Source organism: Petaurus breviceps, unplaced genomic scaffold (genome assembly GCF_028583685.1).
Source record: "Petaurus breviceps papuanus isolate PSGF00001 unplaced genomic scaffold, PetGlider_PUasm1.0 184, whole genome shotgun sequence".
In the NCBI taxonomy this organism is placed as follows: domain Eukaryota; kingdom Metazoa; phylum Chordata; class Mammalia; order Diprotodontia; family Petauridae; genus Petaurus; species Petaurus breviceps.
The window spans coordinates 3632535-3652732 of record NW_027185793.1 but is presented as its reverse complement, the minus strand read 5'-3'; the positions used below and the strand labels follow the sequence as shown (position 1 = coordinate 3652732).

Here is a 20198-nt window from a genome sequence, read left to right as displayed (position 1 = left end):
CCACTCTCTCCTGGTTCTCCTGCTACCACTCTGATGACCTCTTCTCTGTCTCCTTTGCTGGATCCTCTTCCAGATAACCTCTTCTAACTGTAGGTATCCCTCAGCATTCAGTCTGGGCCTTCCTCTCTTCTTCCTCTATACTCCTTCACTTGGTGATCTCATCCATTCCCATGAATTTAATTACAGTCTCTATACTGATGATTCTTAACTATGGCTTTCTTGCCCCAGGCTCTCAGCTGACCTTCAGTCTCCCAATCTCAAATTGCCTTTCACACATCTAAAATTGGATGTCCAATCAACAACCTAAGGTAAACAAGTCCAAAACAGAACTCATATTTCCCCTTAAACACTTCTTACCTATTACTGTAAGAGGGTAACACTATCCTCTCAGTTCCTTCAGCTTGCAACCTAGGAGTCATCCTGGGCTCCTCACAGTATCTTACCCCACTACATGCAATCTTTTGCCAAGGCCTGTCAATTTTACCTCTGTAAGATCTCATATACGCCTTTTCTCCTTTGATACTGTCCCTACTTTAGTGGTGATCTTCATCATCTCACACCTATAGTATTCTAATAGCCTGCTTGTGGGTCCACCTACTTTAACTCTCTCCCCATCCAGTTTATCCTCCCTTCAGCCACCAAAGTGATTTTCCCAAACTACAGATCTGACCTTGTCACTTTCCTACTCAGTCAATTCAAGTTTTTTGAATTTATAATTTATAATATTACATCCAGGATAAACTTACAAAGGAAACAGTTACACTGTATTGGTTAGATTATGAGAGACATGCTTTTCCTCCAAATCTGGCTTGTACAAAACCAGAGAGTAGCCCTTAATCATTCTTATTTTTCTTTCTTTTTTTTTAATCAAATGCTTTAACTTCTAGTTTACATCATTCATTTCTGCAAGATTTTGAGTTACAAATTTTCTCCGCATTTTTCCCCTACCCACTACCCAAAAATATACCCTCCTCCAATCTGCTCTCTCCCATATCTTCTCCCATACCCCCTCCAACTTTCCAGTAGGGCACGATGGATCTCTATGCCCCAGGGCCTGTATGTCTTATTTCCCAGTTACATGTAAAATAATATTAATAATAGTATGTATATATATATATATATATAAAACATTTGATTTTAAAACTTTGAATTCCAGATTCATTCCTTTTCTCCCTTGTCACCCACCCTTACTGGGAAGATAAGCAATTCAGTATAGGTTGTACATGTGTAGCAATGCCAACTTCCCTCCCCCGCAGCCTGCCCTCCCTTCCATCATCCCCCCCTCTCATCCCCTTTCCCCGCTATTCTCCTGGAGGGTGAGATGCCCTATTTAGTGTGTATTTCATTCCTTCCCCGAGCCAAATTCAATGATAATAAGATTGACCCATTCATTCCCTTTTGCCTTCCTGTTCTTCCCCTCCATTGTAACCATTTTCCCTTGCCTCTCCTTTATGAGATAGTTTACCCCATTCTGTCTCTCCCCATCTCCTCTCATTATATTCCTCTCTCACCTCTTAATTTCACCGTTTAGCTATCATCCCTTCCTATTAAATTGGTCCTGTGCCCTCTATGTACACCTGTATACATATATACACACATTCACATATGTATTTGTACGCTCATATACCCTCCTATATAGACATAGATATGTATGTATACATAAATATATAGGTTTATATTCCCTTCAACTATTCTCATACTGAGAAAAATTTCATAAGTTGCAATTATCTTTTTTCTATGTAGGGATGTAAGTAGTTCAACTTTGATAAGTTCCTTATGATTTTTTTTCCCTGTTTACCTTCTCATGCTTCTCTTGCTTCTTATATCTGAATGTCAAATTTTCTATTTAACTCTGGTTTTTTCGTCAAGAATGCTTGAAAGTCCTCTATTCCACTGAATATTTTCCCCTGAAACATGATACTCAGTTTTGCTGGGTAGGTGACTCTTGGTTTTAATTCCAGCTCCTTTGACCTCCAGATTATCATATTCCAAGCCCTTCGATCCCTCAGTGTAGAAGCTGCCAGATCCTGGGTTATCCTGATTGTGTTTCCACAATATTCAAATTGTTTATTCCTGGCTGCTTGTAGTATTTTCTCCTTGATCCAGGAATTCCAGAACGTGGCTATAATATTCCTAGGAGTTTTCTTTTTGGGATCTTTTTCAGGAGGTAATCAGTGAATTCTTTCAACCTCTATTTTGTCCTTTGGTTCTAAAACATCAGGGCAGTTTTCCTTGAGAATTTCTTGAAAGATGATTTCTAGATTCTTTTTTTGATCATGGCTTTCAGGTAGTCCAGTAATTTTTAAAATTATCTCTCCTGGATCTATTTTCCAGGTCAGTGATTTTCCCAATGAAATATTTCACATTGCCTTCTATTTTTTCATTTGTTTGGATCTGTTTAATAGTATCTTGATTTCTCATAATGTCTCTAGCTTCCATTTGCTTCAATCTGATTCTGAAGGAACTCTTCAGTGAGCTTTTGAGATTCTTTTTTCCATCTGGCAAATTCGTTTTTTTTCAGGCATTCTTCTGTTCATTGCCTTTTTGAGCCTCTTTTGCCATTTGAGTTAGTCTATTTTTTAAGGTGTTATTTTCTTCAGTCAGGTTGTTGACTCTCATTTCATAATTTTCTTGCCTTGTTCTCATTTCTCTTCCCAATTTTTCCTCTACTTCTCTTATTTGGTTTTCCAAATCCTTCTTAAAGTCTTCTATGGCCTGTAACCAGCTCGTATTTTTCTTGGAAGCTTTTGGTGCAGGAATTCTGACTTGATTGTCTTCTTCCTGTTCCATGCTTTGATCCTTTTGGTCCCCAAAATAGGAGTGCAAAGTTGGGTTGCTCTGTTTATTTTGCTTCCCTTGTTTGCTCATGTTGCCACTCAATTACTTGACTTTTGGGCTTTTTGCCACAGTAGGACTCTGCTACCAGACAGGAGAGCTTCGTAGTAAATGCTGGGGTTTTCTCAGCTGGCGAAGGTATTAGTTGGGTGCCCTCTCTGAAGCCTCCACACACTCTGGCAAGCTGGTTGCACACCCCAGGACCTCCACCCTAGACCTCAATCCAGTTCCAAGTAGGTTAAAGCAAGAGCGATTACCCCTCAGACTGGTGGCTTGGTCCCCCTACAAACTGCAGACCAGGAGGTGAAGCTGCCACATGGCAGTTGCACAGCAGCAGCTCCTCAGAAGCTTCTTGCCCCAGGGGCAAAGGCCTGCTGCACTCCCAACTACTGGATCCCAAAGTCCACACTACACTGACCTCTCACTTTGTCCTTAGCATCTATGTGTTGATAATTCTGGAAAACACCACAGCTGCTGGTAATCTGAAGTCCCTCCAGCCTGCGGCTGGTCAGGCCCGCCCTGGGGTTAAACATCCAGCTTGCCCAGGGCTGGTGTTGGCTCCCAGAGCACTGCGCTGGCTGCAGGAGTTTAGTTTCTCTGTGTCGTCTTTTGGGTTCTGTAGCTCCAAAGTTTGTTCAGACTCACCTTTTACATGAATTGGAGGAGGTGAGAGCCGGTGCCCCACAAAAGGCCTGTTTCTCAGGCATTCTTATTTTTCAGTGTATTCTTCATATAAGAATATTTTTTTTTCTTTCAAAGAGATCTTATTTTAGGGGTGAATCCTATCCATGGCAGCCTGTACAGGTGTCATGAAGACAGATTTATGTTATTTTAAACAATAGAAAAGTAAACATTGAGATGCATAGGATCATAGGACCCTTAGAGGCTCTCAGGATCAGTCACCTTATTTTCAGATGAGGAAACAGACTGAGAGAAGTTGTGATTTGCCCAGGATCCCAGAGATACTAGTAAGTATATTAGGCAGGATTTGAATTCAGGTCTTCCCTGACTAAATCTTGCATTCTAGTCATTATTCCACCAAGCTACCTTATGCAAAAAATATCTTGTTAACCAGATTAACACTGGATTTTGAAATTTAATTCTGAACCTTTAAAAAAAAACCCAAACTATCTACTACTTTTTAATTTTAACAATAAATGTGATTTGTTCTTTTCCTATAAAGTCACATTTATATCTTCCCTTCAGGGGAAAAAAAAATTCATAAGGTGATTTTAAAAGGATTCTCTAGTTGAATTTTAAGCAAACAAAGGACCACTGAGTAGCCATCTACATTTGTTTTTTGTTTGTTTTTTTTTAATTTGACTATAATTTGACAAGCTGTATCTAAGAACACTGAGACTATATGATTATGGTTGTCTGTTTACATCTGTCATGGCTCCTCTGCAGCCTTCAGATTTCAAAGCCATATCAAAGGTTCATTGTCAAAGGTAAATCTGCTCTTGCTACCAAATTCTAATCTATTCTTCTTTAGGACATGTGGTAGAAAAAAGCACATTCAGTTCTTAGGTTAAATTAGTATCATTCTACTTGGCTGTTATTTTAAGTGAGCCCTGTAATGTTTGTTTTTCTTATTCCATGCTTTTTTGGCAGAACGGTTTATTAATTTGATAGCAATAAGAAAAACTGAAAAAGTTGTGGCATATTTGTTTGATTTAATGATATTCTCTCCTTCCTATGCAAAAGACGATTTTATTGCTTCATCATCATCAAGACAACAACTTTGTGAGATATTTTTTAGTACTTCTGATTATTTTGTGATTATCTACCCATACTGTTTTGCCTTTTATGATAAAAAAAGCATTCAGTTTTGAGATGGAACAGTTTGGTCAAAAGACATAAAAGTTGACTAATCTAATTAGGCTTGAAAACCACAAAAAATGACTTTTATTCTTTGATTTGGCCTCCAGAAAAGAATCTTCTTTTTGCTTATTTATATATCTTTTGGCTAAACAGTCTGCATCTTTTTACTTATAGAAAAAATGCAAGTCGCATGATATCTACAGATCTAATGAAACCACAAATCTGGTTGAAAATGTTTTATTTATATCTTTTAAAAATATATTATGAAGTATTTTATTTTTCATGCTTTTCAGTTACCTGATATTGACAATACTTTTCCTCATTATACCTTTTATATTCCTCATAGATTGGCATTTGTTCATCAGCCTTTTTTGATGGTATTCTGTGTTTGTGAGATAGGCTGAATCATACTTTAAAAAGAGTTAGATTAGTTGAAAGCAAAATGACATCCAAAAAGCTTTCAACTTCATACATGTTAAAGAAAATCATTCTTGTTGCTTTTTTATTATATTATCTTTCTGTGCTTCTTCCTCTGTCTGGGTATCTCTGTCTGGGTCTCTCTCCCTCTCAATCTCTCTGGGTATCTCTGTCTCTCCATCATGTAGCCTTAATCTCTTTCTAATTGCCTATAAGCATATGATCTCTCTGTCCTTAAATCTTTATTTACCTAGTCTTTCCTCTCAAATTTTTCTCTTATATCTCTTCTACTTCCAGATTTATTTCTAAAAATAGGCTATAGTCACTGACTTCTCTCTCACTATCCACTTGTTTCTCATTTATCTGACTTCTCACCCATCACTTATTGAACTGATGTTACCAACAGTCTCTGAATTGGTAAATCTAATGATATTTCTCAGACTGCCTCTTTATTGGTGTCTCTAAAGCTTTGAATCCATTAACAAATACTTCCTTCCTTGGCTTCCATGACATTGTTCTCTTCTGGTTATCTTTCATATTAGACATTTTTGCTGCATCATCATCCATTCACCTTATTTTTCCCTTAGCCTGTGTGCCCCAAGGGACCTTTTCTTTGTCTACACTATCTCTTTGGTGTGGTATTTTATGCTATTTTGGATTGAAGTACCATTTCTAGGTAGGTGACTGCTAAATTTGTATGTCTAGCACCAAAGTGTCTTCTCAACTCCAGTCTTGTAAGCATCAACTGCCTAACATCTCCTTGAGGACAAAACCATTGGCATGTCAAACTCTAATCTGGTTCGAATAGAACTTATAATATTTCACACTATACTCATTGTTCTACCAAACTTTTCTGTTTATGTTGCGAGCAACACCAGTTATCAAGTCATTCTGATTAGTGATCTCAGTATCATCTTTTATTCTCTTCCATCCTTTCCTCCTTAGCCAATCAGTTGCCAAATACTACTAATTCTAGTCTTGCACCATTTCTTGCATGTGTCCTTTTGTCTGTACTCACTAACAGCCATCCTAATTCGTCATGTTTCATCTGAACTACTACAGTATTCTTCTAACTTATTTCACTAATTGGTCTCTCTACCCCAATCTGTCATCCAAATGACTGCCAAAATTATCTTCCTAAGATATGTTACCCCCTTCTTGAAAAGCTTCAGTGGTTTCCCATTATCTCTAGAATAAAATGTACTCCTCAATTTAGCGCTTAAAGTCTTCTTCCACCTACCTATTCAGCCTCATTTTATATAGTACTGCCCTTCATAAATGCTATGTTCCACTCTAATTAATATTGATTGTTAATATTGCTTAATAATATTAAGTACTAATAGCTTTTTTCCAAATTAAACACTCTATGCTAACATCCCCCACAGCTGGCACATACCTCATTTCATCTCAGAATTTTTGTCTTTCCTCCAGGCTCAGCTTAGTCGCCACCTCCTCCACAAATCCTCCCTTGATTCCTCTCACCCCCAAGTTGTTGTAATGCCCTCTCTCTCTTCAGTTTACATTCTATCATACCTATTTTTGTACTTGTCCATTCACCCCCAGGAGAATGCAAACTTCTGGAGAGCTATTTTGTTTTTGTCTTTGTATTGCCACTGCCAAATGTTTGTTGAAATTCATGTCACCTCTGTGGATCTCCATTATCAGCAGATGGGGGTTTGGACTACATTCTCTCCAAAGTCTCTTCTTACTGAAAATATCTGAACCTGTGATTTATTAAATTAGCATCAGAATTGTAGCTGAGTTAATAGAATAAAAAAGGAGAAATACTTCAGAGACTTTGGTAATTTGTACATAATTGAAAAGAAAAATTGCTTAATTAAGTAACCTTTTTTTCAGAGATTGGAAATATGTGAAGTGGAAAGGGCTTTGGGAGAGATAATTCAGAATAATTGAAACAGTTGACAGTAGTCTAAATTTCCAAAATGTTAAATATTAATCTTGTTGATGTTGGTTTCTGTCTCAATGTTCCATGAATACCAGCACTCAGCATCATGCTTGGCACTCTGTTTTTTCATCCACTGATGGATAGAAAGTGACCCATCCAAAAGTCATTTTGCCTGTCTTACAATTTGCAAATGAGTCTGTCTGCTTATAATACACTCTTTTCTTGTATGTGGACCCTAATGCACATTTCTTGAAGCACATTAAAGAGATGGATTTACTTTTTGAAATTTGGGAAGCAACTTAATGAGAACTCTGAAAATTATCTAGAGCTAACCACGAAATAATTACACAAAATAGTTTTCTAATGCCATTGTATTTTCTACCATTGATTCAAAAGTAGTCCTGATAAACACGTAAATTATTTTTATTAAAATGTCTCCAACCTTAACAAGTGACCTCACTTCATTTAAAAAAAATAATATTGTATTTCTTCAATTACATGTAAAAACAATTTTTAACATTCATTTTTTAAAATTTTGATTTCTAAATTTTCTCCCCTCCCTGCCCTGGTAAGCAATTTGATATAGGTATGCAATCATGCAAAACGTGTTTCCATATTAGTCATGTTGTGAAAGAAGACACAGATCCAAAAAATAAAGTGAAAAATAATATGTCTCAATCTGCATTCAGGCTCCATAGTTCTTTTTCTGAATGTGGATAGCATTTTTCATCATGATTTTTTTTGGAATTGTCTTAGATCATTATATTGCTAAGAATAGCTAAGGCATTAACAGTTGATCATCTTATAATAATGTTGTTACTGTGTATAATGTTCTCCTCATTCTAAGTGAGCTCGCTTTGGAGAGTTGATCATCTTATAATAATGTTGTTACTGTGTATAATGTTCTCCTCATTCTAAGTGAGCTCGCTTTGGAGAGAAAACATGGCAAACTATAAAAATGAAAATGAAATTTTATTTTATTTATTACTAGTTTTCAAAGTTGGACATAAAAGTTTAATTTATGTTTATTTATTTTGTAAATTATTTACCAAAATATCACATTACCTCCTCTAAGTATTTAGTGGAACTTTTAAAATCCAGTTTTGGAGTCTGTATTTTGTTTCCTCCAGTTAAATGCTTTTAAAACTTTAATGTCATTGAGTTGTATCTTTGCATTCAGAAGGATACCATCAGCTGGCTTGTTTTTTAAGTTTCACCCTTTTGAGGAAAGCTTGTTCTGGAGAGTATTATATACTTTGGATTTTACAAGGTCTTTGAAGAGTCCAAAAGATACTGTATCACGCTCACCAATGAAAATCATCAAAAGTGATGAGGCAATGTATAGAAACAAAATTTAGGCTTTATTTTCAGCCAATATTGATTTATACTTTAAGTAATTCTCTTTGTACAACTAAAATAATTTTGGAATATTTAAAACATTATAATTATCTAAAATTAGATTTATTTTAAGGATGTGAGTATTTTGTAGAACCCATGGACAATATGGGAAAAAGAGAAACAAAAATAAAAGCCTTCATTGGCTTCTGTATGTTGCAAAACTCCATTAAATTATTGCAACCCCATCAGAACCCATTACGTCTTAAACCCTATGGGTATAGCTTTTAAAATGAATATTTCATTTTAAATGTCTGAATTCCTACTTTTTCTGATAAACTGGGACCCTCAGCTCTTCAGAATTAAAAAGAGGCTTTACTTTTAAGAATAAATGAGGCAGTTGTACCTTCAGCACAAGTATGCTTCATGTAGAGTGTTCAGAGTAATTTTCCATTGTGTATAATTATATTTGTATAGAATTTTCTAAGTAAGTTCTATGCAGTTTTATTACCTTTTTGCTTGGTTTTTAAACATTTTCCCCAGATTAATTGCTTAAGTACTATAAAGTTGATCATACTCTTGTTCCAAGAAGAAAATTTGCTAAAGTAGTCATTGAGTATTTGAGATATCCAGTTGTATTCTGAGCCAAAATTACTAATTCACATTTTTACACTGTTCTCTTCCACATCTACATATTATTTTCCATTTTATTTTTTTAATAGTATATATATATATAAATATATGTATACACACACATATATATATATATACATACACATATATATTTGAATATTTGATTTTAAAACTTTCAATCCCAGATTCATTCCCTTCCTTCCTTGTCACACACCCTTACTGGGAAGATAAGCAGTTCGGTATAGGTTGTACATGTGTGGCTAATGCAAAACAATAACATAGTAGATATATTGTAAAAGACTGAGTACATTTCCCTCCCTCCTATCCCACCTGCCACTTGTTCTATTCTCTACTTTGATCCTGTCCCTTTTCAAAAGTGGGTGCTTCCAACTTCCCTTCCCCCCCACAGCCTGCCCTCCCTTCCATCATCCCCCCTCTCATCCCCTTTCCCCCCTATTCTCCTGGAGGGTGAGATACCCTATTTAGTGTGTTTTTCACTCCCTCCTCAAGCCAGATTCAATGGGAATAAGGTTGACCCATTCCCTTTTGCCTTTCTATTCTTCCCCTCCATTGTAACCATTTTCCCTTGCCTCTTCTGTATGATATAGTTTACCCCAATCTCTCTCTCCCCATCTCCTCTCATTATATTCCTCTCACCTCTTAATTTCACCTTTTAAGTGTAATCCTTTCCTGTTAAATTGGTCCTGTGCCCTCTGGCTGTGGATACCTGTAAACATATATACACACATTCACATATGTATTCATATGCCCATATACAGACACATATATATTTCTAATCCTTTCAACTACTGATAAAAGTTTCATAAGTTACAATTATTGTTTTTCCATGTAGGAATGTTAATAGTTCAACTTTGATAAGTTCCTTATGATTTCTTTTCCCTGTTTACTTTCTCATGCTTCTCTTGCTTCTTGTATCTGAATGTCAAATTTTCTATTCAACTCTGGTTTTTTCAGCAAGAATGCTTGAAAGTCCTCTATTACACTGAATGACCATATTTTCCCCTGAAACATGATACAGTTTTGCTGGGTAGGTGACTCTTGGTTTTAATCCCAGCTCTCTTGACCTCCGGAATATCACATTCCAAGCCCTTCGATCCCTCAATGTAGAAGCTGCCAGATCCTGAGTTATCCTGATTGTGTTTCCACAATATTCAAATTGTTTCTTCCTGGCTGCTTGTAATATTCTGTCCTTAATCTGGGAATTCTGGAACCTGGCTATAGTATTCCTAGGAGTTTTGTTTTTGGGATCTTTCTCAGGAGGTGATCGGTAGATTCTTTCAACCTCTATTTTGCCCTCTGGTACTAAAACATCAGGGCAGTTTTCTTTGAGAACTTCCTGAAGGATGATTTCTAGGTTCTTACTTTGGTCACGGCTTTCAGGTAGTCCAATAATTTTTAAATTATCTCTCCTGGATCTGTTTTCCAGGTCAGTGGATTTTCACATGAGATATTTCACATTGCCTTCTATTCTTTCATTTGTTTGGATCTGTTTAACAGCATCTTGATTTCTCATAAAGTCATTAGCTTCCATTTGCTCCAGTCTAATTCTGAAGCAATGATTCTCCTCATTGAGCTTTTGAGATTCTTTTTCCATGTGGCAAATTTGGCTTTTTAAGGCATTCTTCTCTTCATTGCCTTTTTGAGCCTCTTTTGCCATTTGAGTCAGTCTGTTTTTTAAGGTATTATTTTCCTCAGTTAGGCTATTGACTTTCATTTCATAATTTTCTTGCATTGTTCTCATTTCTCTTCCCAATTTTTCCTCTACTTCTCTTATCTGCTTCTTAAGGTCCTCTATGGCCTGTAATCAGCTTGTATTTTCCTTTGAAGCTTTTGGTGCAGGAGTTCTGACTTCACTGTTTTCCTCCTTTTCCATACTTTGCTCCTTTTTGTCCCCAAAATAGGAGTGTATTGTTGGAATCTTCTGTCTGCTTTGTTTCCTTTGCCTGCTCATTTTGCCACTCAATTACTTGACTTTTGGGCTTTTTTCCACAGTAGGACTCTGCCACCAGACAGGGGAGCTTTCGTCCCAAACACTGGGGTTTTCTCAGCCACCTGAGGTATTAGATGGGTGCCCTCTCTACCCTAGACTGCAGTCTAGATCCAAGCAGGTTAAAGCAGGAGCAATTACCCCTCAGACTGGTGCTTGGTCCCCCTACTCTCTGCAGGCCAGGAGCTGAAGCTTCCATGTGGCGGCTAGCCAGCCAGCGTTTCAGGGGCTTCTCGCCTTGGGGGTAAAAGCCATACACTCCCACTTACTGGTCCTAAAGTCCAGACTGCACTGGCCTCTCACCTTGTCCTTCGCATTTGTGTGTTGATAAATCTGGAAACGGCCACATCTGCTGCTGGTCTGGAGTCCCTCTGGCAGGTGGCTGGTCAGGCCCTGGGGCTAAAGCCTGGGCGTGGGGCTGGGCTTGGCTCCCAGAGCGCTATGCTTGCCAATTCCTGCTGGCCTGCCGGGCTGTCCTCAGCGGGAAGTTAGTTTCTCTGTGTCATTTTGTGGGTTTTGCATCTCCAAAGTTTGTTTAGAGTCCCCTTTTTACATGGATTGGGGAAGGTGGAAGCCAGAGCCATGGGAAGGTAGTGCTTCTACTCTGCCGTCTTGGCTCCACCTATTATCCATTTTATAATTAGATTTTAAAATCAGTTCTAAGAAATCTCTAATCTCTAGGGTCATACATGTGCCAAGAACCTAGGTCATGGAGGAAATCTAGTCTGGATACCAGAAAATAGGATTTTTATGTCATGAATTTAGTTCCTTAATAAATTACCTGAAGAGTTTTAAATTTCATTAAAGAGTTCAACGATGATTGTTGATATGCCTTTTAACATTTCATTAATTCATCTACTTGTGCTTCCTTGTGTGCTGAAGGAAGATGAGTACATATGTGTCTCTGTGAATTTTTTCTTTTTTTTTTAAGCAGTTGGGGTTAAGTAGCTTGCTCATTTTACACAGCCAGTTATTTCTGGGTATGGTGCTAAGTATCTGAGTCTGGATTGGATCCCCCAGGTCATCCCAACACTGGGGTTGGTGCTCTTACTCACTGTGCCACCTGGCTGCCCCATGTGTATTATTTTTTTTAAACTGGACTTGTGATTTTATTGGTGCAGTTAGCTCCTGGTGAGTATACTCCATCTCCCAATTTAGATCTGCACCTCTTCTGCAATTTATGTCCATAGAGAGTTGCCTAAAGCCACTGTGACATTAATAGTTACCCAGGCTAACACAGCCAGTTTATGTTAATGATGGGACTTGTACTCAGGTCTTCCTGACCATTGGGCTGACACTCTATTTACTACACCGTTTACTACACTGCTAACTCTTAGCAGACTTGATAGGGCAGCATAATTTCCAAACGTTATAGTTTATTAAAGAGGGAAAAAGTCAACCACAGAAACTATAAACTTTCTAGCAATCTGATATTATTTTTAAGAAAATCTTCTAAAAACTGCTTATTCTTCCATAGCTATAAACTATCATAACTGCTAAGTATTCGTTTCTTTAAATACCTATTCATTTACTACACAATAAGAAAAAGGAAATTTTTACCTAGATTGTTATTCTTATTTCTTATTTTGTTTATAATCTATTGCCTTTATGAAAGATAAACTCATGATTTTTTGTTTGTTTGTTTTAGATAGCCATTATCATTTACATGATTCAGTAGTAGCTGATCATGACTACATTGGATTACCTGAAATTCCAATTGGATCATACCAGCCAGAGATTCTTGTAGAAGATGCAGCTATTTGTACAGCAGATGACAAGTTACCTGTACCAAGCAAGGATCATGAACTATCAGAAAGCAAAAATTGTAAAATTTCTCAGCTATTAGAAAATCATGGCATTCAGTCTGTCAACTTAAATCTTGAAAAGCAGACTTTTAGTCTGTTAGACTCTTCAAGCCAAGGCCTTATTTGAATATTTAAGTTAGTTAAATAAATTCAGGCAATGTTTACTTAGAAATCATAACCTCTTTTGATAATGCTTTGGCTACATTAGACAAAAGAAAGTATATGTTAACATATTATTAAATCCTAAAATGGTTTTAACTATTTATTTAGTAAAATATGTATATTTGTGATGAGTGCATATATACACATCTGTTTATATATACATGCACATATATAAATATAAAACACATAATTATATATAAAATGGTAAATGTATTTGAAATACTTATTATGAAAATGTATTTTTCCCAAAAGAAGTACAGGGTGTGTGTTTAAAGCACCTTTACTTTAATAAAAGAAAATTAAATTCCAACAGTGTCTACTGTTTTCATAAAATATTGTTTTCAGAATGTAGCAGAATGTACTGTACTACCTAAAATTGAATTTAAAAATAATGAAATAAATTTTCCTTTGATATGAGATCAATTAAACGTTGAAGGACATAACTGAGGCTTAAGTCAAATGAAATCTTAAAGGATATTAGTTATGTTAGCTTTTTTCGGATGACATCATAGAAATATCTCCTCATTTAGGAGTATATCACTTTCTAAAAGATATAAACTTTAACCTGATCCTGAACATATATATGAATATGTTATTTGACAGGCATACACACAGTGTATACATATATGTATATATATACACATGCATGTGTGCATGTATGTACATATACATGGATGTATGTTTATGGATGTGTACATATATAGATATAGATACACACACACACACACACACACACACACACATAGAATGTCCCAGAATTCTTGGTATAGTTTTAGTATCTTAAAACTATACCAAGACTTTTGAGACACCCTGCCTATACATACGAACATATATACACATATATGCACACATACACACATGTATCTGTGTATGCACATATAAACACATTTCATCTATAACTACTTTCATAAAAGGCAAATAAGTAACTGCCATGAGGGAATTTTTAAAAAAATTCAGTCCATGTCCTGGTGCCATAATACTTTCACTATTTTCTCAAGCTCTTTTTTCTCCCTCAAAAACCCATCCCATCTCTTTAATACCACTATTTTCCTGGTAATGCTATGTGGTGACAACATGAAACGTCACAAATGCAATGATATCAGAAGACTTGACATTTCAACCAACCAAAAAGATAATGGAAGGTTTTATATGTGGAAGGATATTATCAGTGATTAGAAGATATTAGATATTAGAAGTATAAAAGACACCGTAAAGGGTAAGTCAGTCACACAATCTCAGAATTTGAGTTAGCAGGGCCCTCAGAAGTCTCTTAATCTAATCTGTTCTCTGATGAGGAATCTTTTGTATGACATTGGCAACAAGGGGTTATCAAGTCGCCACTTTACCAGACTAGTGAGAGGAAACCTTACTATCTCATGCAGAAATCCGTTCCATTTTGGAAAGACTTAAAAAACTTTTCTTAAAATTAAACTTAAAGCTACTTTTCTGTAACTTCTACCTTTCCTCCTAATTCTGCCCTCTGTAGCTAAGAATATAACTCCTTCCATTTAACAGTCCTTTAATTACATAAAAACAGCTATCATGTTTGACATAAGCCTTATCTTCTAATAACAGATGGAACTCCATGAGTGCTGTTTTGATATTCACAACTAGATGAAGGTCTACATGCTGGGTATATCTGCAGCAGAGACTCTACTGAAGTCTAGGTATATACCTCAAGGGCATCAATAAGAAAAAATGGGAGGCACCGTGTACTACAAAATAATTACAGCAGTGTCTTTTTTTGTAGTGGCAATAAACTGGAAACATTGTAGCTGCCCATTGATTGGGAAACAATTAAACAAAGCTTGGTACATGAATGTGATGGACTATTACTATGCTATCAACAACAAACCCGATGAATACAAAAAAAGTGGGAAGGTTTCTGAGCTCATACCAAGTAAAATAAGAACCAGAAAATCATGATACACAATGACTAATGTAAATGGAAAGAATAAAAACTACAAGAATAATAAAAAATTTGGTGAAATTATAATGACTAAACTTAGTTCCAAGAAGGATACCTTCTCACCCTCTTTTACAGAACATAAAAGACCAGGCAATGCAGAATACTGGCTATAATATCAGTGTCATTATGTTCACTAGTGTGATTTTTTTTTTCTTTTTCCTCTTTTAAAATTCTCTGTGAGAAAAGATGGCTCTCTGGGAAGATTAAGGGGAGAACAATGGGAAATCTAAGTAATATAAAAACAAAAGATCAATAAAATTTTATTTAAAAATAAAGACATGAGAAGGATTGATAAATTGTAATCTGTTTCAGTTGAGGATTACCCATATCGATGGCATTGCTTATCCATTGATATGTAGGTGTATGTATGTATGTATATCTTGGTGTTAATAAAAATTCTTATACTTTCTGTAGTAAGTACTAAATAATGGAAATTGATGAGAATGTTTGAGATTGATGAAAATTGAGTGAGCATTGCAATACCCTCAAATGCTCAAGAAAGGTTACGTTATGTTCATGTTTATCCTTGCCAGAAATTAAATAAGATGTTTAGGAAGATTTTCAACAAATTTCGAAGTGGTGGGCTTTCTAGTTAACTCTTTTTGTTATTCTTATTGTTTCAGTTTTCAAATTGAGTCACAAGGTGGCAGTGTTAAACCATGAAAAGTGACTGCTAACTATGAAATGTGATATTTCCAAATTTCCAAACCTAGAAAGAAGGTGGGTTTTTTTTTCCATATTCATTAAAATGTTTATTTTTTTCAAAATGGCCTTTGTCCCAATTTTTCATTTACAAATATTCCAAGTTCTTCTAGAATATTTTGAATCTCTCATTTGCACGTTTTACATTCTACTTCAGATTTGTTGGTGTACCTGTCTAAATATCACTTTATAGCATGTAGACTATAATCTTGAAGACAGGGATTTTTGTATTTTTGTGTACTCAGTGTGCAATATGAAGCTTTATTTACTAGATAGTTTTAAAGTGTTTATTCAATTGTAGAGAGCATATCCTTAGCATTTCACTTCACTCTGCTTAGAGATAAAAGAAGATCACTTATTTGGAGAGAATTCTGGCCTATATCTTCTAAAATATTTGGCAGTGCATGAATCTACCACAAAGTAGCATTTGGATCTGTGGAGAATATATTTCAAGGATGACATTTTTTAAAAACAAGATATTGTCTCTGTAGGGGCAAGTGCAAAAAGGAAAGGCAAGACATAGGTGTGGTTGGGGTGGAAATAAAGAAAGTGGCTATGATATTCTGAACCCTGGTTTTGCACATGGACTATAATGATTTCTGAACCAAGGTAAAAAATTTCATCCTTCCAGACGAGAAACAACTGGGAAGGAATCTGTGATTTCTTTGGTAGAAAAAAGTCCCAGGGAGGGACTACCAAATGTAGAGCCAACACAATATTCATAGCACCAAAGGTGACTATGAATATGCCAGCATAGTTCTGAATCACAAAACATAACAGACTCTCCATATATAAGACAGAAGCAAAACATTTACTCAGATGCCAGAAAGCCAAATCCCCAAACCAGAAAGTCAAATGCTAACACTAGAAAACCAAATCCATCATAGCAACAAAAAAGTTAATGCACCATAACACAGCAGGGAGTCACACCATCCTTTATCCTTTCCATAAACAAACACTCACAAGTCTTGCTATCTCCTTGCCTGTGTACTCTCCTCCCACTGTTCTAACTGCTCTGACTCCCAGTTTCCTCTCATCTTGCTCCACCTATTCAGCAAGCTTCTCCACACAGGCTCCATGTGATTACATTCAACCTATTAAGGGACAGCAAAGATCTTCAAATTCCCTTAGGCCTGTTAAGGGACAGGGAATATCTTCCAATTACCATTACCATTACCCCAATGCAGGTTGGTATCTTTTCTGAAACTTCCATTCTTACACAAGTACCTTAAGCCTGATACATAGTTCAGTACCTACTGACAAGGCAGAACTTGAATCCAGGTCTTCCTATTTTTAAAGTCTGGCTCTCTATCCTCTATGCTACAGTCCCTCTTTATGAGACAGAATAACAAAAAAGAGGGAGAAAGGGTGGGCCAAAAATCCTAATAGCAAATTAAAAGGGGCCCATTTTCTAGGAAGTAAAAACAATAGTTTAAAAGAAAATAATTTGTTTACTTATTAGTTTTACTTGTTTGAAATAACTATAGAATATTAAAAATAGATTTGACTTTCTCTAATAAGACTAAAAAGAAAATGACAGGAATACACCATTTATTATTACATTAACAATAAATATGAATGGTCTGGATTCTCCCATTAAGGGGAAAAGTTGCAGAACAGATTAAAAAAATTCAATTACATAGAATTATTCATAAAGTGCCTAATATTTTTAAGATTTGGTACTTGGAGCTTGGGACAAAAAAAAAACACTTAAAAAAATTCCATTCTCAAGGAACTTGTATTCTTCCAGTAGAATACAATTTGTATGAACTAACACTCTGTATACAGATGTGGTAGCAATATTTACATGTGGTCTGAGCTAGTTTTCCTTAAAATGTATACTTAAGATTTCAGCTGGCTCAGGAAATTAAAGTTTTAGACTGTTGACATTACTCTGTGATAATCTGAGTATAAATAGCCATGAGATGCTCTAGCTCCTTTCTGATCCTTGGCTGGCAGACCAACATAGGCAGGGGAGCTATGCTCAGCTGAATCAATGCAAAGTGTCCTCACTAGATGGCCTATTGAATGTCTTTTCCCTGCTATGGTTTAGAACATGTCATTTTGTAATTGTTGAATGACCTATAAATGTCTCTCATTGTGTTGTGATATCAGACCACCAATCAAAGACTGACCTGAGCTCAGAACAAGAAGAAAATAGATATAAAATAATTTCAAGAGGGAGAGAGTGGTAATAACTGAGGGAGATCAGGAAAGGCCTTATGTAGGAGATGGCATCTCTACTAGGTTTTGAAGATAGGTACTATGAATTGAAGGGGGGGGGTGGCATTCCAGATAGTTGAGACTACTTGTGCAAAGAAACAAAAGCAAGAGGTGGTGTATTACAAGAAACAGACTAGTTTGCCTGAAACAAAAAAAAATGCATGAAAGAGAGTACTTTGGAATTGGATTTGAAAAATTAGTAGAGACTTGATTGTTGAGGACTCTTCCTACCAGGTTGGGGATTTTGTATATTACCCAACAGGCAATAGAGAGCCCTTGAAGATTTTTGAGTAGAAAGCTGACATGGTAATATCTTTGTTTTAGGAATATCAGTTTGTCTGTCATCTATGTAAAGGATATATATGAGAGATGAGAGTCTGGAAACAAGAACAGTTAGGAGGATATTGAAAATAGTCTAGGTGAGACAATAAGGACCTGACAACAAGGGCAGAGATTCTGTAAATGGAGAAAAGAGGGTTGCAGATGTGAGAAATTTCTTGGAGGTAGAACTGATAAGATTTAGTGATTGATGGGCATAGAGGGATTGATGGAAGGAAAGTAAATAATAAATATACGAAATTCTCAATACACCCGTGCCAAACAATTTTTTGGTTAAATTTATAAGAGAAAGATTAACAATAATACAAGCAATGAACGAAAATATAGTAATAGTAGGAAACTTAAGCACTCTATTATCAGAAGGTGACAAAAGGATTAATAAGTCATAGATTAGAATTGCATATTTGATAACACTTGAATTATGGATTAATCAATGCATTTAGTACTTAAATGGAAGTCATTAAATTAAATATGGGATGTCCACAAATATGTGTCACAGACAATGTTACAGAGAAACCCTGTATGTTTTAAAAGAGGCAGAAATTTATATACACACACACACATAGTATTTTTGTAGCACTCTGAAATACAAATTATGAAACCGTATGGAAAACTTTTAAAGATTAGATTAATAGAGAAGTCAGAAGAGTGATGACAACATTTAAAGTGCCACATATAACAACCAGTGTGATGCAGCTAAAGCTATTCTTTAGTGATGTGTGTTTATACATATCTATATATCTATATCCATATCTTCACATGTGCATGCATATATATGTGTATCAGTGTGTGTGCATTGCTGATTGCCTGCATTAACAAAAGAAAAAAATGAATTGAGGATGCACCAGAAGGAACTAGCAAAGTTACAAGAAAAAAGCTAAAAACAAGTATGTGTGTATGTGTGTATCCCAAAGAAAATAAAAGTAAAAGGGATTATAAAGATTAGAGCAGAAGCAAATAGAATAGAAAATGAAGGAACAGTTGAGTTGATAAAACCAGATGATGAATTGATTACTTGTTTTAAAAGTTTCCTTGTTATTTAGATTATTTCATGTCATAGTTAAGAGATTTTGCTATGATCTGGATGAGGGCTTCTTAATCTCAAGCCCACCAAACTCTCAGGGGGTCTGCGGATTGATTTCAAAGGGTCTGTGAACTTAAATAGGGGAAATTACATCTTTATTTCAATATAATTAATTTCCTATTTCTTTGCAATCTTATTTATTTCACTTTATGTAATTAAAAATATTATTCTAAGAAGAGGTCCATAGGATTTTCTGGACTACCAAAGGAGACCACAGTACAAAAAAGGGTGAAAAATATTTGGTCTAGATGGTGACTCAGACTGTGGAAAGAGTAATTATATTCTATATATATTATTCTCCAAAACAACCACCCCAAACTTGAAGATAAAGGAGTACTAAATTTGGGTGGAGATAATTATGGTTATTGATTTAGGTAGTTTTGGATTATTTAGTCAAGTTAAGGCTATCTGTTCTAGCTCTCTTGAAATTTCATTGGTGGTGGTGATGGTGGTGGTAGTATGTATGAGTATGAGCGTGTGCTTGTGTGTGTTAATAAGATGGGTCTAAGCACTTATATTTCTTTTTAAAATGTTTTAGTATTGTTTTGTTTTTTACATGTTTAATGAAGTGAGAATCCAAAGGTGTGCTGAAGCCAGCTCTTACTGGCTCCAGATGAGCCAATGGGGCATCTATACCTCAGAAATCAGCAAATGCTACAAATCAGGACCTGATTGCTTCATTGATTATCTAGACTCAAGAGCTGGTGGAGAAGACATTAATAATACAGATTAAACTTATAAGTGATCATGTGAATGTGTATGAATATATGTATACACATAAGTATATATGTATGTATGTTTTTTGCATGTTTTTTATATTTACCAGTAGAATTCAGTTCCTTATTCGCAGACTCCCTCCAACAATACAAAACATCTGATGTAATAACTGTGATTTTTTTGGGCATATATTGTTTGATGTTATAATTGGAAGTGATAGGATTCTAATATGAAGTCCTAAA

General features: G+C 35.7%; 1 protein-coding gene across 1 annotated transcript in view; it reads left to right on the top strand.

Moving 5' to 3' along the window:
* Positions 1-13232, top strand: part of GIN1 (gypsy retrotransposon integrase 1) — a 66486-nt gene extending 53254 nt beyond the window's left edge. Inside the window, 1 exon segment of the mRNA XM_069088119.1 lies at positions 12604-13232. Coding sequence (XP_068944220.1) covers positions 12604-12887 — 284 coding nt within the window. The 3' untranslated portion in view covers positions 12888-13232.
* The last annotated feature ends 6966 nt before the right edge of the window (positions 13233-20198 follow it).